Here is a 26,241-nt window from a genome sequence, read left to right as displayed (position 1 = left end):
AGAATGAGTTGGACTTCATTGCAAAAGGATCTGTGAAAATAGATGTAATTTCAGTTAGTACTATTTCTCCATAGGAGAAGCAGCTGACTGCAGGAAACTTTTGCCATTGGGTTACTGTAAACCTCATGCCCTCAGGATTCTCACCACCAGAATTTTATTGGAATGACTGCTTTGGATCACTGATGAACAAATATTAACCCTGCACCTAAAAACATTTCTGAAATAAAGAGGAAACCCCCCTTTTTTTGCTCCTTTTGCCTTAAGCAACTTGCTGAAAGCAGCATACTGTTCCTAAGCAAACCTTTACACTTTAAGATGCTTTATTCTATTGCTGCAACCTTGTATATCAGCTATTCCCCATGACTTCCCATTCCTTTTACCAGCACCTTGTATGTTTATACTCTCACCTTTTTCTTCCCTTGCATATGCTGTCTTTCCCCACATTAAATATTCCCCTTCATTCCAGTTTGGTTCTACCTCTCACCCTTTCCAAATTTCTGAAACACTTGGGAAGAACACACCCTATTTAGCTCTAACATTACATACAAGCCCATACATAAATATGGTAAGATTAAATATTTGTATAGATGTACAGCAGTATGATTTCATCATTTCATGCACAGTGAAAAGCAATTTTTTTTCAGATTTAAGGAAACTTGCACTATTCCCCCCCCCCCGATGAAATAAAAGCTGACAAAACAATGGGGCATCATAGACCTAAAGCTTTTATTTCAGTAGAAGGGTTGCCCAGTCAATTACAGGCAGCAGTTGATGAACAGGTAGAAAAAAACAGCAATAATATTTTGAGTTGTCATTTAGACTCAAGGTGATCTCTGGAGTCTTCTCTTAGCCCATAATCAATGATTTTTGTTTTAACTAAAAGTTGGATATTTCCAGAGGTAAAAAATGGACTTCTGCATGTTAAAGAACCACTTTGATACTAGCACATAATACTTTGCTGTAGCAGAGTACCAGTTTAGTCTAAACTAACGGAACCGATTGTTTGATCCATGTGTGATTTTAAGGTATGACTTAACTGATGAAAGAACGTTACTTTCTTAAAACAATCCACCTCAGTTGTGTGGTAGTGTTTTCTTGCTTTACAAGAAGCTATTTGCAAAAAGACTGGACTCAACTCATAGATTTCTTGAGATTAAAAAAAGAGAGATTTGGCAATAGAGGGAAGCAAGCAGAAGCTGACATTCCTTCCCCTGCCTCCTGTTGCCAGTCCCTACAGCTTCCCAAAATTATCTCCCCCTCCTAGAGGACCAAAGGACCCTGCACCTGCTCACTTTTCTGCAATACCCCCTTACACCACTTATCAGGATTCTCCGAACTTCAGGGGAACAGAAAAGTGGGCTTCCGCTCACCCCCTTTTGTTGGCAGATTTCTGAATCCAAGCTGTGTCTTTCACCAATAAATGGGTTTTAAAAAATCCAGTACAATCCAGTGCATTTATTTCTTGCAATGTGTATGGATGTATCCATTCCTATTTCAACACATACAAGTTTATATGACAATTATCAATACTAGAAGCAAAACAGCCAAAGTGTAGAGGAGCACATGAGAGAAACTGTCAGACTTCTTGTTTTGCCCAGAAGATAAAGCTAAGCACTTCCAAAATGAAGGAAGCAAATATCCTCTTCAGGGTTAACAATCAGAATTATCCAGAAGTGTGGACAGCAAGCAGTATCCTCTTTCCCCCCGCATAAGCAACTACTTCAACTAGAGACAGAAATTTATACAGCATTTCATATAGCTGGGGCGACTTTACCATGAGTATACATTTTTGCATATCTAATAGCAGGTTTAGGTATATATTTGCTACTCTGCATATCAGATAAACAATCTGATACAATGCCCAGGACATCAATAATGGAGTGCGGACATGAACTGGAAAAAACACTCCAGCCTTTTCAATTCTTTGAATTTAGCACAAACATGTAATCTGATCCATGGCGCCATATACCTCACATAACTTATCAATGGCACAATGTGAAATGAATTATACTTCCAGCTAGGAAACATGCCATTATTGCCTCTGTAATTGTAGACAGATCACAAACTTGTATTTTGCTATATTACTCTTGTGCAATAAAACCAGAACTGCAAACACTTCTGGAACTTGTCTATCAATACTTATAAATGCAGCTGCTGCAATTCACAATAGAAACCTAGTGGCAGATTAGAACAAAATTATCTTCCTGTTATCCTCACGCTTTTAAAATGATCACCTGTGACTGCAAATCTAAGTGGTTACTGGTGGGCTTTTAAAGTCGTGGCAAAAGAAAGAACCTATCTGACCGTTTAATTAAGCTACCCAAGAGTCAAGATGCTTTATACTGACCAATCTGATCTAAAAAGAGTTGTGTGAGAAGCTGCAGCTCTCACTTGGCTCCCCGTTTATACTCAGAACATAATAAAGTTGACAAACTTAAAGCTTTATTGTAGTTTCTAATATAAACAAGGAACTGCGATTCAATCAATGTCCATTTCAGGAAGTTTCTTTTCTGTAGATGTTTGGGCTGTTGAATCAGTACTCTGTTCTGTAGTCTGTGACGCTCCGAAGCCATCCCCCTGGCCTTCTACTGGACCATTCTGTTCTGCTGGCTTTTGATCCTCTTTTGGAAGTTCCACCTTGGGTTTAGGTTTGTTGATTATAGGATTACACATACTGATCAGTTCCTAAAATGAAAGAACCAGAACACATCACACCAGGAAATTAAGTAAAGTTATGTTAAGGTTGCTCTCCAAAATGTAGCAGTAGCAGGACCATGGCTGGCAGCTAGAGACCAACATTAGCTTCCCTAGCTTCTTTCTATAGTACCTGGGGGAAAACAGCCTGAAGTGGCTGGAAGGTTTTGCCAGCAAATTGCCGGTGACACCTAACAACTTTCCACAGCAATACATTTTGGGGTGGGGAGCGGGAAGGCAGGGAAACCTAGTTTTTGGAGGTCACAATTGGCAGCTGGTCACCACCAGCTTTGGGTGCCTCCTTTGGGGTGGGAGAAGTGTGAAGGAGCCATGTGGGTGAGTGGTTTCTTTTACAGATTATTAATTGTATGTCTGCAGAGATAGTTTTTTTGTTTTTAGATCGTTATACTTTTTAATGCTTTTAGAGCTTGTGGTTTTGTGCTTTATTCCATTTTTATCTTTTACACTGATGACTTCATGCTCTGAAGCAGTTTATGAATTTGTTAAATAATAACATAGTTGTGTGTTGGCTTGCTCCTAGGGGAGAAGCTGGAGCAGCTGTATGTTTGCAGTGGGCAGGATATGGATTAATACATTGTTCACCGCTTTGGAGGCCTTTGGGACAAAAAGTGGTCGATAAATGAACCATAACATAAGGTTAAGAAAACAGTTGAAAAAATATATGTGAATGGACCAACTGAATCAGAATGTACAATAATTTCTGCAATTCTCTCAGTTGTAGAAAATTCAAGAATATCAATATACTAATTAAAGGCACTGTGCAACACTAGTTTAACTCAATTTATGGAGAGTGACTGTAGCTCAGTGGTAAAGAACCTGCTTTGCATATCAAATGCCCCAGCTTCTCCAGGTAAAGTTGGGAAATACTGCTGTCCAAAATGCTTGAGAGAATCTGTGTACAGACAGTTCTGAGCTAAATGGGACCAATGATCTGATTTCATAGAAGGCGGCAGCTCCCTAGGTTCTTAACTTCATCATTCCCCTGCAGTTTCAAAATTATTACTTACTTTTGTTTTTGCTTCAATTTCCTTAGCTGTGATAACAGGGTCCAAAGACAGGCTTCGCTTGTTCTGAAGATTGAGTTTGTTGTTCATCCATTCCATTGCATCATTTGCACTCTTCTCCACTTTGGCCACTTCAGCAGGATCTAAGTGGTCGTACTGTTCATCCTAAAATTTTAAGTAGTGAAATGTGACTTTGTAGAGTAATGCTATTCTACACTTCCTCCTTTTGGTAAATCATAAAAAAAACTTTAGCCTCAGTCTGACAAAATAATCTGAATGAATGAATCCTGGTGGTCTACTAAACAAAGAGTACTATATCATGCTGTACTGATTAAAACAAATCAAGTTAAGAGGGAGGATAAGCAGTAAAATCTGCTTGTTTGCTAGAGGAAGAGACTACAATTTCCAAGCATAGCCATCACCTGAAAATTTATCGTATACGGCCCTGAAAAGGAAAAAGGATTTCTGCCTTAAAGTTCACTACTGAAAATATTTAAGACAATTTTGAAATACTAACGTCATATAAAAGATAAAGATACCTTAGCTTTAAAAGCAAGAACAGCTTTCATGTAGAGTTGGATTTGTTTTCCAAGTTCTTCAAAGGCTTTTGGTCTTTCTTCAGATTCTTGAAATCGTACCTGAATAGGCTGTCCCACAGCCTGAAGAGAAGTTTACCAAGACAGTTATTGATCTGAACCACAATTGTAAGATGAGTTACACATGGACTGAAGACAGACACAGCATATTAATTTTAAAAGCAGCTTATGTCTTGACTGCAGAGAACTGTAGTAACAACATAGAAAAAAAAGCTCAAAATATAATATCTTGTAAGGAAAGCTGGTGATTCAAGATGCTTGTTGTGATTGCTTTACAAGTGTATAATTTACATGTTAAAGTTAACAATTATACAGTAAGCCTGCAACTTACCCAGGGATTATGTTCTACAGATCGTGCCTAAAGCAAAAATTGCATATAGACAAAACACATTGGGTTCAATTGTGGGTGGGATCGCTAATGTCATTTTCCCCAGAACTCCACTCACTGAATCCAACCTTGTGTCTTTCACCATGCACACAAAGCTGAATGCACACAAGTTAAATGTGTGTAAGTTGCAGGTTTACTGTATCAGACCCCTCAAGTGTCCCGATTTATTTGGCACATGACGGATTGGCAGAAGCCGCCCTGGCTTCTGTTCCCAATCCCAAGATGGGTGCTTGGATCTGCGTCGTATCAAGAGATGCAGTGCAGGCTGGGTGTGGCCTGCCGAAAGGTCGGCCAGGCCTGCACTGCTTCTGCCAACATGGCACAGGATGGGTGCTGTGGAGGATGATGACTGGAGAAAGGTAGGTGGAGTGGGAGCAGGCGAGGAAGGGGTACCCTGAACTGCCCTCCTAAAATGTTGGGAGGGATGCTGTATACAATCTGGCCAACCTGGATGAGCCTGTATAATCCTAGCACAGCTAGTTCACTCTCCACCCCAGCCGCCAGAATGTTTTCCCACGGTAATTACAATGCACAAGCAGCATTCATGTATTGCAGATAGACCCTTGTGTGTCAGGTTTCAGCTAAGTCGACAGTTTCTGAAGTCCCACTTACTTTCAATTCTGTCAATTTATCAATGTAAACCTGTTTTGACTGGTCTTCACCCTCTTCATATAGCCAGTTTTCTGTGTCTTCCAACTTGAGAGTGAAACTATTACGATCCTAGGAAAAAAATGTAAATAAAGCAAATTGTGGGTACTTTTTTTTAACGAACAATGCATTTCAGCTTAACTAAAGTGACATGAATCTTCAGCTCACATAACATCCTGTATGTAGCAGGTAGGCATAACTTGGTGGAACCATCTCATAGGCCAAATTAGGACCTATGCTGGGGAAAACTAAGCCAATATGGCAGAGGTTGCCCATCAATGATTTATAGAGAAAGTTCTCTGATTAGTGGACTGTGTAAGCCACCAATGTTGATACTGGATGAACAGGTCAGATCCTACTTTCATGGCACTTGTTTTTAGAAGCACTTACCTCTTCACTAACAAATTTCTCATACACGCCACAGAGTTTGTCTCTCATTTCATAAACGTATTCCTCTACAGCATTCTTGGCATCATTCCGTTCCTTCTCCAGTTTATCTTGCATGATCATTTTGCCCTGTCAGAAACATACTTATTACATTTTCATTTCAATTTAAATAAGGTTACTTTGTGCCCTTGTGATTTATTACATGATCCCCTCACCTCAGCATCAACCACCAGTAATTTGTAAAAAACTTTTCTCCACTGACATTAGTGCTTACCTCATTCTCAATAAATAAGTTCAACATATCCTTTCCTATCTGCCACACCAACTGATTCTCAATAGGAAGGTCAACGGTCGTAGTCTTTACTTTAGCTTTTTTAGCCTGAGGAGGTTGATCTGTTTTCTTCTCTTTTGATCCAGTTTGAGTTGTCTGCATTAAAACAGAATTCAAAACAGAAAAAGAAACCGTGACAAATCAATTGTGGCTTCTAGACATTTGTTTCAAGTTCTTTTTATTGAAGCTTTTTTATGTTGGGCACCAGCATTCTCACTAAGAACTCAACACTAAAACAAATCACTGTTATTCAAGTCCCTCTGGCTACCTGTGTCCTGTTAAGTATTTTTATAATTGAAGTAATATGTAAACAGAGAAAATGCCTGTTTAGTCTAGCATATGTTCTAACTTTCTCACAAAGATAGGGAGGTTATTGGTCAACACATTTTAGTTTAACACACAATTTTTACCTCCATTTCTTCAGCCTCAGTCTTGTTTTCAGCTTGTGCTTGTTGCTGGTGTTCCTCAGTCTTCTGTTGCTCCTTCTGTTGTTCTTCCTGGTCTACTTGCATCTTCTGAAATTAGTGAATAAAGCTTTGAATATAGATCAAGGAAACAGATCTTACTAAATGTGACTGACAGAAAGCCAACTGAATTTCTTTCATGTCCTTGTAGTGCATTTCTTTCTACACTTCCACTACTAAAGGAAGGCAGAAAAGCTCTCCATTTCAGAGCAAAGGGAGGAACTCACTTCTCATACTGCAAAGGCTCTCTCTCTTGTCAAAGTCCTCTCTCAGCAAATTCTCTAAGCACTTTAAAGTTCAGAGACAGCACATACCCCTAACAGTAATGTTCAGCAAGAGCACAATACGTTTGACAATATGTTCTTCTGGCTTTTAAAGACTATTTACAAGTAACTTGAGGGTTTGTTTGTTTTTTTTTTTTAAATGTACATCAGGGATGGGGAGAACATGGGCCTTTACTGGACTCCAATTCCCATCAGCGCCAATGGTTACGAGATGATTAGAGCTGCAGTCCAGCAACATCTGGAGGGCCACAGGTTCCTCATCCCTGTGGGTACATTCTAGTTTCCTATATATTTACCTAAATGCATTTATGTTGTTGGGACAGCTGCATAGTCTATTTCACTGAACATGTGAAGACGCAGTCAAAGTTAATTGTCAGCAACTTCAGCGTTCCTTGTTAAAGGAATGTTTCAAATCCTGTGTTTGCAAAGTTCATTATTCTGGACAACACGTATCAGTGGTAAGAGACAGTGGTACCTCCAGATGCGGACAGGATCCGTTCTGGAGCTCTGGTTGGATCCCGAGGTTTCCGCAACTGGAGGGACTGCTTCTGCGCGTGCGGCAAAAATCTGGGGTTGCCGCTTACGTATCCCAAAGTTTATGTAAGCGGAGGGATACATAAGCGGAGGTACGACTGTACTGCTAAAAGCTAGGCTAACAAGGGCATATGACAATAAACAGAAGTTACCTCTTCCTCTTTTGCATGCTGATCTGTTTCCATAGGCTCTTCACTTTCTTCGGATTTATGAACTTCTACAAGTGATGCACTTGAAACACTGAAAATGCCATGGATGTTTACTCGGACTTTAACTTTAACTTTTGAACTGGTTCCATCCTTCTGGGGAATTACCTTCTGAACTAAAAATTGAGCTAAACAGGAAAATAAGACAGTAAGTTTATTATAAGCAAATTCAGTAATTTTAAGGTGGTTCTTAACAGCAAGCATGTGGTTCTATTTTAATAGTAGCAAAACATTTTGTGATTTGAGTGAGAAGCTTGATTTTGGCATGCACTCAACACCTACCCATCCCCAACAGAGTACAAAACTGGTTCCAAAACTCATCTTTACATAGCTTTTACCTTTCCATTTAGTAGGCATCTTTACACCAAATTAATATTTACACCGTTTTACCCCGTTTTACCCCGTTTTTACACATTCAAATCCTAAGCACAATGGAAGCTGCAGTAATATTAAAAGAATCTCACCAACAGAATTAATTAGAGGGAAACTGGCAATTAGGTTCTCACTCCAGTGATATTACAAAGTCAACATTACTTTCTTATGCATACATACCTATGGCAGGATTTGGGTAAGGCAATTCCTTAGGACAACTATAGTAAGCTTCCAGCGTGAAAGGTTCTTTTCTGTAGAATGTCAGGACCTTGGAAAATGGTGCAGCATGATTCTTTGGGAAGACTTCACAATCACTATAGGAAGGGAGGTTATTTTGAGTGTACATCTTTATATAATCTATTTAAGAACATGCTACCCTGCCATTTCAGACAGGGGCAGTTATGTTTAGTGGACCCAGAAAACGTATGTGTTATATCCTACAACAATCATAGCAATTTATAATAAATTTATTGCAGGTTTCATTATAAGCCAAACAACTGAGATTGAAGTTTTTGTATTCAAATATTCCATATGCACATCTACATAATATAGTATAAAATTAGGTATGACAGTAGTAGCTAGTCTTTCAGAAGCACTTTAAAGTGTTAAATATTTACCTTAGTCCTTCTTCTGCTGGGGAATTCCATTTCAAAGATATAGGATATGGCACTAAATCTGTGATAGAAAACTCTCTCACTTTAAAAGCTGGGGATAGAATAGCACACTGCAAAGGGGAAAAAACATTAAAATAAGTTGTGCAATATTAAAGCACAGGTCAGCTGTAATATAAAAGCACTGATGGTTTATTAACCCCCCCCCCCATATAATTTGATTTGACAATGTCTATCTGCTATTGTGGTTCAGTGGACCTCTTTAAGCTAGGATTTCAAAATAACTTTCAAGTAGATTCTATTTGTATTGCATTCCCAAAAACGTAGTCTAACTGTTGAGATACATTGGATTTTAAGAAAATCCAAAAAAGTTGCCTGATTTCAGCTGCAAAAAAGCATGTAGTGTGTCCTGAGCAGCACATCCTTTAAAAACAAACCACACGCACAACACAACACACTTGATGAGGTAGGAAATAAATGTATTACATTTCAATTAAATGAATATTTCTTCCAACATTAATTATTATTATTATTACTATTATTTATATACCGCCCTATACCCAGAGGTCTCAACATTCAAGAAACTAGGATCAAAGCAACACTGAATAAAGGTCTACAATATTCCAACAGTTGCTCCTACCTGCAGGGCAGCGCCTCGGGTGACAGCTTCATCAGCATTCAGAGTTGTACTGACCTCTTTACCAAAAAATTTACTGACACGCTCTTTTATAGCAGGTATTCTTGTAGACCCTCCTACTATTTCTACTGCATAGATATCCTCCTTCTTTAACTCTGTAAAGAGAAAAGACACTTGAGACATTCAAAAAATTTGAGACATTCAAAGTCTGAACTCATTTGAGCTGGAAGAATCTGACCAGATGAAATGTGAGTTACAAGTGCATTTTGGAATTGCAGGTATACTTGATACACACAAATCAAGTTAACTTTACTTTACTGTCTCTCCAAAGAAAATAGGTTCCCTAGTGGAAGATGAACACCTCTGAAACACCCCAGCTAGATCCACTCATTAGCACCAAGAAAGTCTCTGTTCACATACTGTAAACTGGGCAGCAGTTGCCAATGAAAGTGGACTTCATGGCTAAGAGAGTTATTGTTCCAACAGTTCAGAGGAAGAACAATTGGTCTATATTAAGTTTAACTCTTGTTCTAACATAAAAGAATCTTATAAACAAAAAAAAAACTTAATATATGTATTATTAGTTTTCTAAAATGAGTTAACCACAACATTACCTTGAGGATACAAAGCCAGCCTAGCAAAAAGCTAACAAGACATCTAAAACAAAGATTACTGCTTTTATTATAGAACACTCAATGTACCAATCCTCCATATATTATACTACTTTGTGTAATCCTTTCCTGTTTATTTTAATCTTTGAGCTAAAGTGGCACTTACTAGCTTGCTCCAAAACACTGCGAAGTGGTGGTTCAACTCTAGCCAAGAGGTCATCACACATCTCTAAGAATTTGCTCCTGTGGGTGAGTTAAAATATGAAAATATACTTTAAAACAAAGCAGAAAATAAAATATAGTTGTTTCCTGCAGCCTCTTAAATCCTGCCTCTCCAAAATTTACAAAGTTGCACTTAAAGGGGTACAGACACCACGTGTATTTAGAAGTAGCAGCAATGTTAAGAATTTTACAGTTATTGGTGATTGATTACTGTACTGGCCCAAATATAAGCCGCGCCTTTAAAATTGGAGGGGAGAAAAGAAAAAGAAAAAGAAACCCCAAATATAAGCCAGTCCCTTCCTCGCTGCTCCTGGCTGCATTGGGGGGGGGGTCACACTCCTGGTTGCGTACCGCAAGGTTGCAAATATAAGCTGCACTTTAACTTCTCACGGTCGGAATTTGGGGGGAAAGTGCGGCTTATATTTGGGACAGTATGGTATGACATATTCAAGTACACCCACTTACTGAAATCAATTATCTTAAGTTACTTAAATCTATTGATTCCAATAACACTCTTTCTTACTATTACCAGCATTGGATATTATCCTATATTTATTTTATTTTTATTTTATTTTATTATCCTATATTTATATTTATTTTTATTGTACAGGATTCTACTAAATTGTAACACTACAAATATATAATTCACTATATATATATATATATATATATATATATATATATACACATATATACATATATATATATATATATACACACACACACACACACACACACACCACATGAATCAATTTATACTAATTAATCATTTAGCTCCAAACTAACTCTTCTGCTTAAGATTATTACCTAAATAATGGAAGCAAATTGTCAAAAGGTCCAAGTGTATATCACAGGTTCATGTGTGAGATTCATCAGTTCCTCCCCCAAAAGTGTCTATCACTGGCCACAACCACAAAATGTGGTTCATATCTCCCTTTGGTGATCCACACCTTTAACATTTATCATCATACCCAGCATATACTTTACAGAAAATTCTGTAGTGTTAAGCTCGTTTTACACAGATTTTCTTTCATATTTGCACTTGTCAATTATAAATTTTGTTATTCTTGAAAAAAAAATCTCTCTAAGTCTGCATTCAGCAACCACCTCCTCTTTTGAGATTATTACTACTTCACCTATTCCAGGCTTCAGCCCCAGTTCTAGTAAAGGGTTAGAGAGCTGCATCCAACATATTCGACCATGATGAAAACAGGTTCTGGCCAACATTCCTCTTTCTATTATCTTAAATCTGTAATATGGAATGAGTTTCTATTGCTTTAGGTAATCTAAGCACTGAATTAGTGATATCCCCAAGTACATTGTTGGGCCGGGGGGGGGGGGTCACATCTTGCTATATGTAAATAAATAAATACTACTACGACTACTACTACTACTAATAATAATAATGTATTTATACCCTGCCCATCTGGCTAGTAGCAATTTCATTGGGTTTAGCTATGAAAGACATTCAGAGACATTCAGAATTCATATGATTAAAAAAATGAATACACTGAATTAAAATAAGTTACCTGTTCATAGTTCCAGAGACATCGATATCGTTCATGAAGCATTCTATGTTCAGTGGCAGATCAGAAGCATTTGCACTCATCAACTTCTTCAGTTTCTCACATTCCTGAGATAATCTCAACAGTGCACGAATTTTGGACTTTATGTCTAGTTTATATTTTTTCCCAAATTCTTCACAAAAATAATTTACTAATACTTCATCAAATTTCCTGCCACCAAGTACTGTGTCAAATGCTGTTGCAAGAACCTTTAGAAGAGAAGGCATAAAGTATCTCAGTTAAATACGATTACTTTTCAATATTCTAAATCACTAATGATTTGATTAGCTCAAACTGGCATTTCACTCAAATCAGTGCCTGGTTTAGAAATTATCACAATGATTGTTATTGCTTATTGTAACACAGAACGTTGTAAACAGTTATACAACATCCCTACTATTTACAGACCACTAACAGGACGCTCAGGTGTGAGAGAAAATTACCAGCACATTGAAAGCTTTACACCAGCCTATCCACTTCCATGTCGTCTGTGTCAGCATGCAACCTGGCCAACCACAAAGTCATATTCAGCCAAGTCAACCCACTCACACAAGGACTTCCAATTTCACAATGGAATTTCCCCTCCCTCTCCTCCCCACCAAATCTGGTTCAGTTAGTTGGGGGAACCCCCAGAACAGATTTTGAGGGCACGGGAGGAGAAGTGATGAAGAAGTTTCGTTGTGCAAGTGGAAGCCCTTGTTCAAAAAATGATGGCTTCACTGCATACAACTCTAAGTTGCCATTCATACATTTAATGTGGCTACCATTATTTCATAGAACCCCTTCAGGGAAGGCATCCAAGTTTCACCCAGACTCAGAGACCTTTCAAAACCAACATTCTTTGAAATGATAGCTAAACTAAATGTGTGAGTCACTGAAGGCACAGAAGTTAGGCATCCAATCAGCTGTTATTTTTTTTATGGGTGAACCCCTGAAGGAATATATAGCCTTCTATATATGAACCGCTACTGAGTTGTTCTGACAAGGCAATGAAGCAGTTGCCTACACATTGTTGTGTGCAAAGTGTGTTACATATTTTTTGATGAAATTTTTTTTGGAATAAGAATATGACAGGTTTGAACAGCAATGGGACATTACATATTTGTTATTTATCCACCACTTCTCAGGTGACCCTCACAAATGGTTTAGATCAGTGGTTTTCAACCAGTGTGCCGTGGCACCCTGGGGTGCTTTGAATGATGGTCGGGGTGCTGAGGGAAGACGCCACAAGGGAAGGTGTTTGAAAAAAGGGTGCGAAGCTTCCAACTCTGCAAGCAAGGGGTGACATAACTGGGCTCGTGAGCCCCACAGGGGTGCCACAGAAACAATGTAGTTGGTCAAGGGAGCTGTGGACTCAAAAAGGTTGAAAACCGCTGGATTACAATACGGTTATTGAGTAGTGCTCTGGTAATAACTGCGGGCAGGGAGAAGAAAGTTTAGCTTGAACACCAGCTGCTGAACCCTCTCTCACTGCCGCTTTTAAGAGGAGTACTTTATGACTGCCTGTGCAAACAGTGCATTTCTGACACTGGAGTCAATCCAGACATCTTTACAAGAAAGATGAGATACCGTAAGAGGCGCAGTGAAAAAACTGGACTGACTTAATCTGTGGAGAATGCATTATCTACCAAAAAACCCCACAAAAAAACTTAACACCTTTCATGAGTTTTCTTTTAAGTAGAATACATGCCACTGCTGGAGACCATATGTTTCTGAATCCCAGTTGTTGGAAACTGCAGGAGGGGAAAGTGCTGTTGTGCTTTCCATAGGTATCTGCTTGAACACTATGAGAAAAAGATACTGGACTAGATGGAATACTGGCCTGATCCATCACACCTTTGTGTTCTTTTGCAGAAGTGATGACAGAGCAGCAACTACTAGAACATTACATGTATTTAATGACCCAGTTTGTTATTTTGACATAGCAATGCTTCTTGACTCTAACATTTTGTATACCAGAAAATCAATATATTCCATTATTAAAATAAGTGCATAGCTTTACTTACCTTTAATTTTCCCTTGTTGAATGCACATACTGAAACTTGATATGCCGAATGGCCTATGTCAACAAACACGACGTTTCTTGGCTTCTCTTCTAATGAAGGCAGATCTTGTTTATAGATCCCATATGCCAGAGCAACTAGAGAGAGTTCAGTTCACTATGAGTGAAATACATTTTCATTCCTAGCTAGATACATTATTTTTAAACGAAATGATTTTTCCCAATTATGTAGCTGCAACAATAAAATAAAACTTTATATGGCTGCAAATTATTAGAAAGCTAAGCTATCAAAGCACAAATGCTATACTGTATAACAGAGGTGGAGAACGCGTGGCCCTCCAGATACTGTTGTACTATAACTCCCATAAACCCCAGCAAGTATGGTCAATCGTCATGGATGATGGGGAGTTGTAGTCCAGAAACATCTGGAGGGAAACAGGTTCCCCATCCTTACCCTATAAACTCATTAGATGCTTCCATAAAGATTTTCTTGGGATTCTGGATGCTTCTTTATTTTTATCAAACAAGTCTTAATATTAATTGCTTTGCAAAGTTCCAAATAAAACTACAAAACAGAAGCATTTGTTTTCCTCAAACCTTTTAATCTAAGCATGTCTTACATGCTTCTGGGGCATCCAGAGAACAAGTTCACATACGAATGCTCACCTTGCATTGACTGTCATCAAGTGATGACCATGTATGAATAAGCCATCAAAGCTTTATTACCAGACAGAACTTTCATTTCACCCAGTGCCAACTCAAAGCCCTTCTACAGAAATAGCCATAAAAAGTCGAGTAAGCAAGTGGTGTTCATTCATGTGTGAGCCAGCCCCAAGTAAAAAATTAAAGTTTTCAGCCAGTGCCTGGAAATGATTTCACCCTTCAACACCAACAATAAAGCAGGTGAACCCTTCAAACCTAATACAAAAGAACCTGAATGATTTCAGCTTTATGGGAACAGCCATCACACTGTATTTATTACAATTAAGTAGTCACCTGCTGTAGTTTCATTAATTAATCGCAAGCAGTTGAGTCCAGCAATTTGTGTAGCATCCATCACAGATCTCCGCTCTGCATCTGTATAGAAACAAGGAACCTGAAAGAGAGACAAAAGCATATTTTTACAGAAACTAATTTTCCAAAACAAAGTCTAACAAAAAGTTTTTCAAATTCTGGGGTACATATTTTTAAACTAAACTGCAGTTTACAGTAACACATTATAATGTGTTTGTGGGAGGGGGTTATTGGTTTCTTTGTTTTATTCTGTATTTTCTGTTCTGTTTGTATTTTTATGTTATTAACTGTCCTGTGATCTTCAGATGAAGAACAGTATACAAATTTAATAAATAATAATACGTTTTCATTAGTAAAACACTAGTCATCTCTTTGAACATTAACATACCAATTCTTAACTTTAAAAAACCCCAAACAAACCCACTTCTTTACTACAGGGTGAAATCACACAGGCTGGTTTCCAGAATAATATTGATGGAAGCTGCAATATTAAGCAGAGGTTCACAGAGTTTGGCAGCTCTTGGAAGCCAAACATTTGGACAAGGACCCTCCTTCCATGTAAGTTTTGTACTTGACTACATGCTGCACTTCTGAAATTCCAAACTTAAACGTGGGGTATGTGAATTCCATAGCATAACATCCCCCTTCCAGCTCTAAATTAGAAAATTAAAGGCTAGCTTTGGCTCTGCCCTTGCTCCTAACACCAGAAAAGCAGAGAGCCTGCAGACCTCCACATAGCTTTGAAAGGACAAAATGCATTTTTATTCCTTTGCCTTTCCCAGAAGCTCCAGCTGCAATTCAACTGCCCCTGCCATATCTGCAGACAAATTGTAAACTTGTAAATGGCACCTCTCCTTCCCCTACTATTACGTAATGAAGATGAGTCATCTTGTCCAACATTGATGACCGTCTCAGATGAACTCTTATCAATAATGTTAGACGAGATGTGATAACTTAAACAATGGTTTGCTAGATCAAATATTTGCCTAATTGTACTTTTAAGTAGCACAAAGAAATCTGGTTGCAACTTAGAGAAAACTAAAGATTCCTAAAATAACAGGAATTAAAATCTAGTCAGGAGATTTTCATGTTAACCAAATTCAGAGGGACAAAGTGCCCATTCAATTTGATTGAAATTCCATTATACTCTTTCCATTTACAAAAGATCCATAGAGAAACTAAGGCAAATATTGTCTACTTACAGATACAACACAGTCAACTACAGGTTTCTTAAGCGCGTTCTCTGCAGTTTCTTTTAGTTTAGTAAGCAGCATTCCTGTCATCTGCTCTATGGTGAAATTTCGTTCTTCTTCCATATACATAACCTTAGTGGAAATATAAAACAAAGCAAACACATTTTAATGTTGCAACATTCCAGAAAGCCCTAAGCATTTCTAGTGTTGACCAGAATAACATCTAAAGGAAGTTAACCACATCCATATCTGTTTTTTGATATTTTCCAAAAGGATTCTACTGTTTTTACTTCTATCAAACATCACCGCGGGGAGGGGGCACTATAATGTGCATATTTGTATGTGTGTTTGAATGCACACATACATACCAACTCACCTTGATGCCAGCTGAGTGTGAGGGAAGCTGGACAAGTTCATAAGCAAGCTTTGCTTTTTCATCTTGAACAAAGGGATCCGAAAATGCACGGCCATGAAATCTTTTAAAACCTTGTACAGTATTCTTTGCATTTGAAATTACCTATAAAAAAAACCAAAAAAGTTTAGTTTCATCTTGTAACATAGAAGATTTCTAATACTTCCTGTTGAATCATACTTTATAGCTAATTTGTTCTTCCGTGTTATATATAAAGCAACAAGTACATTTGGGGGGGGGAGATATCACAAAAGCAATCAGAAGCCAGCAATAACCATTTGAAAATCTACTGGAAGTGGCATATAAAAGATACTACCATTACACATTCATAGCTGTCAACGTTTCCCTTTTTTAAAGGGAAATTCCCTTATTCTGAATAGGATTCCTCGCAAGAAAAGGGAAAAGTTGACAGCTGTGCATATTCCTGATAATTCTATTAACATGCTCCTCAGGAAATTTACATTTACAATTAGCTTTCTATCAGTAAAATAATGAGATTTATTCTATTTGAATTCTCTAGTACAGTTTGATTACAGAACTGGGCACTATGCTCCAGCACTGGTGAGCACAGAGATCTCATTCTCCTGCTTTAGCTCAGAAAGCAGCCCAAATCATCTGCCAAAAGTTAGTGCCACAACTAGTGTTTCTCAGTGGGGAAAGGGCTCAATAACTCCTTAAGCCCCAGAGCAACTCTGGCCCCTAGCACTGCCCTAACAAGAGCAGGCACATTCTTTAATTTATCTTGTAAAACAGTCTTCACCCACCTGGTGTCCTCCAGGTATTTTAGGCTCCAACTTCCATCAGCCCCAGCCAGTTTATCATGATATGCAACACAGCTATACAGTACAGAGTGCATACAGCATACACACACATTAAAATACAGCTAGCAGAAAATATTTAATAAAACTGCATTATGAAATTCTGCTTTCAGTATTTTTGTGTGTGTGGGTTTTTTTACTACTATCCTAGTTATTATATTGGTGTTTCTATTAATTGTTGCCAAATAAAAAAAATAATAATCCTTACTTGGCTTTTAGCTGCAGCTCCAATTGAACGATTCTTGGGTCCAAAGGAGATACATGACCTACAATGAGAAGAACATGTTCAGTTATAAGACACAGGTTGAAATCAATTTATCCTGATGTGAAAACATTATAATCAAAGGGATCCATTTACAAATATCTGCTTTAATACTAGATCTTTTGTAAGAGGTTTTCTATCAGCTAGGTAAAGTTAAAATTGCCACCAATAGATCACTTCTATGGAATACAGCCACTAATAATATTTTTATTATTTATACCCTACCCATCTGGCTGTGTTTCCTCAGCCACCCTGGGCAGCTCACAGCATATTTCGAAACATACTACAACATCAAAATAAAAACCCGATACAGGGCTGCCTTCAGATGTCTTCTAAAAATCAGATAGTTGTTTATTTCCTTGACATCTACTTGTTATGAATGCCTTTATTCTGAATTAAAATATTAACACAATCCACCCACAACTTTCTTCTAAGCTGTTATTGTCTCCTTTATCTCAGGGATTAACTTTTACTGCTAAAGCAAGCATATTATAACGATTATTCATTGCATCATCAGTTTGGATCCTAAGTTCCCCTTCTGTTTGCACAAGGGTGGATTCCCCCACACCATTCCCAAGGGTTACCCAAAAATCTATTCCTGAAGATTGGGGGAGTGCTGAAGTAACAGGGGCAGAAAAGCCCCATCTGGTGAAGCCAAGTTAATATCAGCACTATTGGTTCCTGTGTAGAAAGAAGTTGCTTCATTCGACTATTTCAAAAATTGAAATCGCAAGAATACTGAAAAATAACTTTGCAAAATAGCAAGACTGTGCTGCCTGTTGTTTCTAAACTATCAAGTACACAGATTAATGGCCCTCTAAAATATATCAATCAGAATAAGGCAATAAAACCCTGATTTTACACATATGCTTGATACTGGCACACTGCATTTTAATATAATACTATGTTCGATGCTACAGAAGTAGTAAATCCACTCACCCCTCCTTAAACTAGATACAGCTTTATTATGATACAAATATTCAAAATAAAGGACATTTATTTATATCGTTCAATTGAGTGATTCTCAGGGTGCAACACTTTTCATGGGTAAACATTTAGAACAATATCTGCATATTCTTGAACAATGATACCATACTTATTTATATTGCTTTTTATGCTATTTTAGTGATTGGCTCTTAAAGTCAAAATCAAGTTACAGTGGTGCCTCGCAAGACGAAAAGAATCCGTTCTGTGATTCTCTTCGTCTAGCGGTTTTTTCGTCTTGCGATGCAAGCCCATTGACGGATTAGCGGATTAGCGCTATTAGCGGCTTATCAGCTTATCGGATCAGCTGATAAGAGGCTTAGCGGCTTAGAAAAAGGGGGGGCAAAAAAACCAGCAGGAACTCGCAAGACATTGTCGTCTTGCGAAGCAAGCCCATAGGAAATTCGTTTTGCGAAGCACCTCCAAAACGGAAAACTCTTTCGTCTAGCGAGTTTTCCGTCTTGCAAGGCATTCGTCTTGCGGGGCACCACTGTAGTTAGGTCCACTGAATTGGGAATTCATTTCAAAGGGAAATGAATATCAAGCCATTACAAGGACATGTACAGTAATTATACAGGTAATACAAAACAGAATATGGCAGTGGATGTGTCAGGCAAGGATATGTTAACAGGACTGAGATTCTGTTAAGGATACCACCTATGTTGCTGCATAAGAGTCTCCCTGGCCAAGCCTTGGGGGCTTTTGGCCTTGGAGGACTTCAACATACATGCCAAGCCCACTATATCTGGAGTGGCTTGGGATTTCATGGGCCTGTCCCAAATTATATCTGGCTTAATGCATACAGCAGGACACACAAATCCAGTGTTCTGTACTAGATCAGTAGGAGGTGGGCTGTGGGTGGAAGAGCTGACAATAACTCAATTGTCATGGATAAATCACTATCTGATGAGATTAGATTTTATGTCCCCTTAGAACTAACCTATGCACAACTGTCAGGGTGTTTTGTCATCAGTTTTAATGACAACCATGCAACTTATTGCTATGAATACACCTCACTTGCCAGAACTGCCCACGTGTTCCAGGCAAACAAAGCACTTTTTATTTATAACTTGCATGACTCAATAATTGTTGAAAAAAACCTTTAGATGTAAAACAGAAGGTCTGTTCTGTAAACATGCATTTTGAGCCCATGCAATTTTTTTCTGATATTGATGACATTACTTTAGTTAATATGTTTCTAACCATTTTTACTTCATCACTATATATTTACTAACATATTCAAAATGTATACTTTCCTGTACATGGCAAGTTTTACAAACTAATGCTAGTATTTACAAAAGAGATGAGTTCCTCTACCAACCTGTTTCTCAGGGTAAACCTACAATGTCAGACTAACAGCAAAGGCCATGATGACATTAAACATGCACCAGTCTTGCATCTGGACAGGTTGAGTAAAGGTTCCTTCTAGACAAATACAGACGACACCCCACTTAGTGGAGGTTATATTCCAGGCCCCCAAACACATAAGTGAAATTGTGTGGGGAGCACCCTCTAAACACCCTTTAAAAACCCTGTCTCTCTTCAATCCATACCAAAAATACAGTGGTGCCTCGCAAGATGAAAAGAATTCGTTCCGCGAGTCTTTTCGTCTTGCGATGTTTTTCGTCTTGCGAAGCACGGTCCGTCGCAACTGCACCCCTTCAAGCGGCTTTTTTTAAAAAAGCGCAAGACGTTTTCGTCTTGCGAAGCAAGCCCATAGGGAAATTCGTCTAGCGAAGCAACGCAAAAACGGAAAACCCTTTCGCCTAGCGAGTTTTTCGTCTTGCGGGGCACCACTGCACTGTATCCAAAAATATCCACAACTGGAATTGAAGCTCCGGGGCCAGCGGGAGGCCATGCTGCTGCACGACCCCACACATCAGCAGTTAGGAGGGGAGGCTGTAAACAAAGCCCCACTGTGCCTCCTTTTGGGGGCTTCCTCTGTCCTCACTGATGTCCTCTTTGGGCTCCGGGAAGGGATCTCCTCATGCACCATGAGAACTCTCCAGCTCTCTTCCACCATTTTAAGGTTTGAATCAAATCATTTAATTATTTCCTGGCACTGCGCATATAGGCGGTCGTGCACAAATCAAAAAGCCCATAAAAAACAGCATTTTTTTACTAGCCTACTAAGGGTCTAGTAACACACAACAACAGCCCTAATTGCAGAGACCACCATGCAAACTGTGGTCAGAGAGTATGATGTGGACACAATGAGACACATCCAAACCCCTTTAAGCAGTGTACTGAGACGGATACAGTATCTCACAAAAGGAGATCCTAGAATAAAATTGTGCCTAAACACAAATTAGCTCTTGAAAATAGCGCCGTAGTGCCATCATTTTGGTAGCAGCAATTCCAGGCAGACAGCAATCTCCATCTTGGTAGCAAACTCAAATAAACTATGCAACATTAGCAGTGCCCTCAAGTGCACTATAAAAGGCAATAAAAACAGAAACCATAAAAAGCATTGACATCACCCAGAAACTAAGGTAACACTATATTGCTCTCAACTGTTCATAAATCACAACTTATCAGATGTTAACATTTCTTCCCTACTTTAAGAATAGTTTGTTTCAAGCAAATTGCACTTGGATTGTCTTTCTCCTTGTTTTGCTTGAAATTTAGGCCATTCCTCACCACAATTTAAGTGTTAGGAATTCAAAAGATTACCAGAAAGTGCAAATTTAATTGCAAAAACCAGTTTTAGAAAGGCTTAATAGCAACTTACTTGTATTTATTTTGTATGCCACCCTCAGAATAAATATCAGACACTGAATGATAGGATAAAAGTCTCAGAAATAAGTAAATGAATACAAGACTTTTAAAGTTCTTAGGTTCCTTGATACATCATTTCCACTACAATGAGACCAACAAACTGAAGCTCAATCCCAGTAAGACTGAGGCACTGTTAGCAGGTGGTTCCCTAGACCAGACTGATTTGAGGTCACCTGCTCTTGAAGGAGTGGGTACGTAGCTTGGGGTACTCCTGCATCCTTTGCTGTCACTTGAGGCTCAGGTGCAGCGTTAAAAACTCAGATATATAGATATAAAAGCTAGGGGCTGAATGGCTCCTTAAACCAAGTTACAGTTGCCAAAATGGAATGTCTAGTTGCCATTTGGGGGCATTTTCAAATGATGGACTGACTGATTATCAGTTAAACATCTGGCTAGTTGAGATGACAACCTTGAGCTAGGTTAAGAACTTTTAAAACTTGAAAAGTCACTTTATCCAGGGACAGTACACATAAATATTGGCTTATTCCTACCTCTTTTTCTTAATGATGACACTGACCATTTATAATGTATGAATGTTCTTCACAACTGTGAGCAGGGTAGTGGGGTGGGGTAAGTGAAGACAAGCTACAAAAATTACTGTACCTATAATGTTGTTCACTACTCCCTCTCAGGCTGCACAGAAAAAGCATTTTGGTTCCTGAAATTTATTATGATTGTGCAGATAACTATAACTGATAGAATTTTACAGGATGTGGTATGAGTGTGTGAAAACTGTCAAGTTCCAATGATCCCTAGGCATGCACCTCCAGATGGTGGAGATGTCAGGTCATGTGCCATCGTAGCACCCAGGCATCTTCACTTGGTAGCAAGTGGCCGAGAGCTACCTGGCTAATTTCAAACACTGGCTGACACACGTAGTGACTCGGAACATAATCCCCGCGCCAACAGGGAGTTGCCTGTATACCTGTTCCTAGTTCACTAAGTACTGTAGTTAAGACAATCTATTTGACATTCTGAAAGTTTAGTTTCCATGTACAACTGGCCTCCCATGGGATAAAAAAAACCATTTTTTAGCAAGTTCTAAAACGTTGGTACCAAGAGCTGATGTGAGTCACGGTCACAATTTCAAAATTCACCTCAGTTGCAGGCTTACTAGGTAGGCAAGTCAATTCTCACTAACTCACTCACAAATAATATCTGCAATATAGGGTTAATACTGACCTGTTTAAAAACATAAAATACATAAAAACAAAACAAACCAGCAACCAGTGTTAGAAACTGAGATATGAAAGCTAAATGGCAACTTAACCTAGGTTATGGGTGCCACAACAGAATGTCTAGGGGCACTTTTTATATAACAAGAATACAAAGCTAATAATGAATGAACTGCAACTAAAATCTTATATTCATTTTTCACATGGTCTAGTCCTCATCTGAAAACTGCAAAAACCAAAACCATACTTCCCCTGCCTACCTCCCTAATATTCTTATGAGGGTCCCTTCTCTAGTCCTCAGAGAGTAGCTGGAAGTGGGGAGGCAGAAAAAGGTCCTTCTTTTGTTCCAGCAGTGGCAGTTTTAATCTGAAATCTTAGGCGCAGTACTGCACCCAGAGCTCAGAAACTTCTCACATTAATGAAATTCCTTGTCGCAAAATGCACCTAGAACAATGGGCATTTCGAATGCTGCCAGCAATGCCTTCCCCTTCACACCTTTAAAAGGATATAGGATGTCAGCAAAAGGCCTGGTTGAAGAAGAATGTTCTTGCCTGGCACCTAAAGTTGTATAATGAAGGCACCAGGAAAACTTCCCCTGGCAGAGCATTCCTCAAAAGGGGAGCCCAATGGACTTCTCATGGGGGAGGCAAACGAAGAATGCCCCAGATGACCACTGGATCCAGACCCATTCATATGGGGAGAGGCAGTCTTTGAGGTATTGTTGTCCTGAGCCATTTATGGTTCTATAGGTCAAAACCAGCATTTTGAATTGGGCCCAGAAACTCACTGGCAGCCAGTAAAGTCAGGGCATGATTGGTGTAATATGCTCAAACTGTCTTGCCCCAGTGAACAACCTGGTTACTGAATTCTGCATCAATTTATATCTTACCCTTCCTCCCAAAGGAACACAGGCATTCTTGACCATGGTTGGTGGTGAGATATCAAAGCTCACCAGACAATAAAAAGAAAGGTAGCCATATTGGTCGATTAAAATACCATAATGGGACACGCCTTTATTGGGACCACTCTGAAAATCAAGCTTGCCACAACTATGTGACACTTTGGTGAGTTTTCAATAAAAAAGCACAATACAAATGTCATACTGTGTGTGGTGCATAAGAAAACTATCCCAAAAATACAACAAGAGAAGGCAACCAAACAAGCAACCTCAGAATTCATACCAGCTGAGAAGTGCTGGCTTCAACAACATTTGCAATTTTATTGCCCAATAATGCATGTGTTTTGCTGCCTCACCTTTTTGCGGAGAGCTTTACTTGTGGTTTTTAACACAAGCCTCTCAGCTCTTCACCCAAATACATAGGCAGAAATTTTTACTTCTGCTGTCACAGCTGACACCAGAAGGACCCACAAATCAGCACCATGCAGAGATATACATACCATTTGAGAAAGCCATCCTTATGGTGTAAATTTACAAATCCGAAAGGAGGTCAATTATCAACTCACAGATTGTTTCAGGCATTTAAAGCAGACACACAAGAATAGCAAAGGACAGTATGGGAGCAACACAGAACTATATTCCCGAAACAAACAACGAATGACGCTTCCACATGGGCTGCATTTTGCAACCCCATGAACGCAGAGCACGAGATCCCGCTTCCTCCCGGTTGGCCCCCTCTGCGCAAAGCGGTAGCGCAGCTTCCCCCGGCTGGTCGCCTCCAACCATTAATGCACCATCTTTCCCCCGAGCGCACGCACGTGGGGAAGGAGAGGGGTGGGGAAGAGAAAGGCACTTCCTCCTCCTCGGCGCAGGGGCTCGTCTTACTCATAGACTAAACCTTCAGCCTCCGCTTTCTTCCCATTTTTTTGAGGGGGTAAAAAGGTGTCGCAAAGACCCTGTGCAAAGACTCTCCCACCTCAACAAAGGAGGGCGGGGAGGGGAAGGCAAGGGGGAATCTGGATGAGAGCCGGCCCTTTCCTCCAGGCCCCGCATACTTGGCTCCTTGGGATGATCCGGCGTGACAAGTTAGCCGCAACTGCGCTGCTTCCCTCCCCGGAGCCTCTCCCCCCCGCCCCCAGGAAGCCCTTCTCCCCATTCGTCGTCGTCGTCCGTCCCCCCGACACTCGCCCGCCCTCCCTGCCCGCCGTTACTCACGGGGTGCAGCGGTCGCTGTACTCGTTGGCGATGGTCTCGATGCCTCCCGCTCGGGCCACGGCCACATAGCAGCTCTGGAAGCCCACGTCGATGCCCACCACCGACATGCTGAGCCTGAGGGGGGCGAAGGCGGCGAAAGGGGGCGAAGGCGGCGGCGGAGACGGAGCAAGGCGGCCTGAGGGGCCCCCGAAGGAAGGGAGGAAGCTCGCCGCGAAGGCCGGCTAGGCAGGCCAGGGACAGGGGCAGGTCCCGTCTTCCTTCTCCGCCTCTCGGTTCGCTTCACAGAGCGGCCGCTCGGGCAGTTTTAAATGAGTGGCGGCGGCAGCGGCGCGCGCGGCTGTGGCTGCCTCCTCGCGAGGAGGGGGAAGGGAGGGCAGGAGGGCGGGCGCTACAAGAGGCAGCCGGGGAGAGAAAGAGAGAGAGAGATCTCGAAAGATCCTGTCCCGTCCAGAGGAAGGGGAGGCGGGAAAGCGTCTCGCGAGATTCCCATTTCTGCGGGTTCCCGCGGTGCGCGCGCAGTCCTGCTCTCACACGCAACGCACGCACGTACGTAGTCTATAAGCTCTGTGGCTCCGCCCCCCTAGCGGCTGCTGTGGGAGGGAGCCAGGATAAGGCAGGCGGGAAGGGGTGGGACACTCCGAAAGCCCCTCCCCCAAGCAGCTCTTGCGCACGCTCCGATCGTCACTGGCTGCGCGGGGTCGGGCGCGCCGGGACACCGTAGCTCAGTGGTGGGGGCTTGGGGTTTGTATGCAAAAGGTTCGTTTGCGCCGAGTTCGATCCCTGGTGTCGCCTCTGCCTGAAACCAGAGGAGTTCAGTGTAGACAGGACTGAACTAGATGGACCCAGTGGTCTATCTAACTCAATACATGGCAGCTTATTAGTCGGTATTTTATTTTATTTTATTTGTTAGTCGTGTTATCTTGCCCAGGGCAACCCAAGGCAACTTACAACCAACCAATCCATTGACTGGTCGCTGATTGGAGCATAGTTCGCACCTTCCTCCGAACTCGCCAGCACTCAGACTCCGAATGTGCTTCTCCCAGACGGCGCCATCCCTTCAGCATAAAACACTCACAGTTTGTCTACTGGAGAGGGAGGGAGGAATAGGGCCTCCAGCCTCTTTATCTGACCCAGGCCACACCCTTCACTAACCCTGCTTTGCACTCCCAGGTGTTTGGGGCCTGGCTGGAAAGTTTCTTGTTTGTCTGGATGGAGGCTTAGAAAGGGGGATGTATGGAAACTAGCTTCCTCCTACACATTTCTTGCTCCACCCACTTTTGGCCCTGGCCACGCCCACTACTGACATTCAGTGCTCAGAAGATTGAACAGAAGAATGTGGTCCCAAGGCTAAAAAATATTTTCCACTGCTAGCCTTTGCCTCACAAGTGTGCTGGAATCCCTTCATATCTGTCTCTGGGCTTCTCTTGCAGCAGTGCAGTTATCCGCAAGGATCTCCCCAGTACCTACACTTTCCAAAGTGCTCATTTCAAAACTGATTTGGGGGGAGGGGTAGAATCTGGGCCAGGACTTGGCATCAAAACTTATAAAATACACACAAGAGTGAGTTTTCCGTGCCAGCCTTGGCACTGGAAGAAGAATCCATCTGAGCATACAAATACTTTATTTTCCTCACCACTGAATTCTCATGGCCCCTTCTTGCGATATGGTTGCAAGCCATATTTACATAAAGGCCCCAAACTCTTCCACTGACATCATGTCCAGTTATGCTGGCAACCTTCCAAATCTCCTGTCTCTGTTCACACCTTAGGGCAGCAGGGAAGGACAGTTTTCTTGCATTGCCAGTGGCCCTCAATGACCCTCTATTGTTTCTTAATGGCCCTTGCTTAGCCAGGTTGTTTGGCATAGGCTAGAGTAGGAATTCCTCTCCAGCTTGTATTTCTCTCTTCATGTCCCA

General features: G+C 40.5%; 1 protein-coding gene across 1 annotated transcript; it reads right to left on the bottom strand.

Annotated features, from left to right (window-relative positions):
* Nucleotides 1–707: 707 nt before the first annotated feature.
* HSPA4 (heat shock protein family A (Hsp70) member 4) lies at nucleotides 708–24,842 on the bottom strand. The gene is made up of 19 exons (XM_081179607.1): nucleotides 24,327–24,842; nucleotides 17,223–17,280; nucleotides 16,161–16,301; nucleotides 15,794–15,916; nucleotides 14,574–14,673; nucleotides 13,582–13,715; nucleotides 11,540–11,784; nucleotides 9,955–10,031; nucleotides 9,181–9,332; nucleotides 8,547–8,653; nucleotides 8,110–8,243; nucleotides 7,504–7,685; nucleotides 6,480–6,584; nucleotides 6,013–6,165; nucleotides 5,742–5,867; nucleotides 5,316–5,423; nucleotides 4,259–4,378; nucleotides 3,723–3,884; nucleotides 708–2,685 (listed from the first exon to the last, which is right to left on the bottom strand). Exons 1-19 carry the CDS (start codon nucleotides 24,431–24,433, stop codon nucleotides 2,479–2,481), a joined length of 2,541 nt encoding a protein of 846 aa, XP_081035733.1. The 5' UTR covers nucleotides 24,434–24,842; the 3' UTR covers nucleotides 708–2,478.
* Nucleotides 24,843–26,241: the final 1,399 nt, after the last annotated feature.

Source organism: Podarcis bocagei, assembly GCF_964188305.1.
Source record: "Podarcis bocagei genome assembly, chromosome: 2".
NCBI lineage: Eukaryota > Metazoa > Chordata > Lepidosauria > Squamata > Lacertidae > Podarcis > Podarcis bocagei.
Note: the sequence above shows the minus strand (reverse complement) of the source record. Positions and strands in the feature narration are given on the sequence as shown.

Bases quoted from the DNA above. Each gene is read 5' to 3' on its own strand.
- HSPA4 (XM_081179607.1), bottom strand. From the start codon at position 24,433: ATGTCGGTGGTGGGCATCGACGTGGGCTTCCAGAGCTGCTATGTGGCC. The intron at 8,244-8,546 runs GTAAATATTTAA...CCCTTCCTATAG, and splicing joins CCAGCAGAAGAAGGACTAAG to TGATTGTGAAGTCTTCCCAA. The intron at 3,885-4,258 runs GTATCTTTATCT...TTAAAATTTTAG, and splicing joins TTCTTGCTTTTAAAGCTAAG to GATGAACAGTACGACCACTT.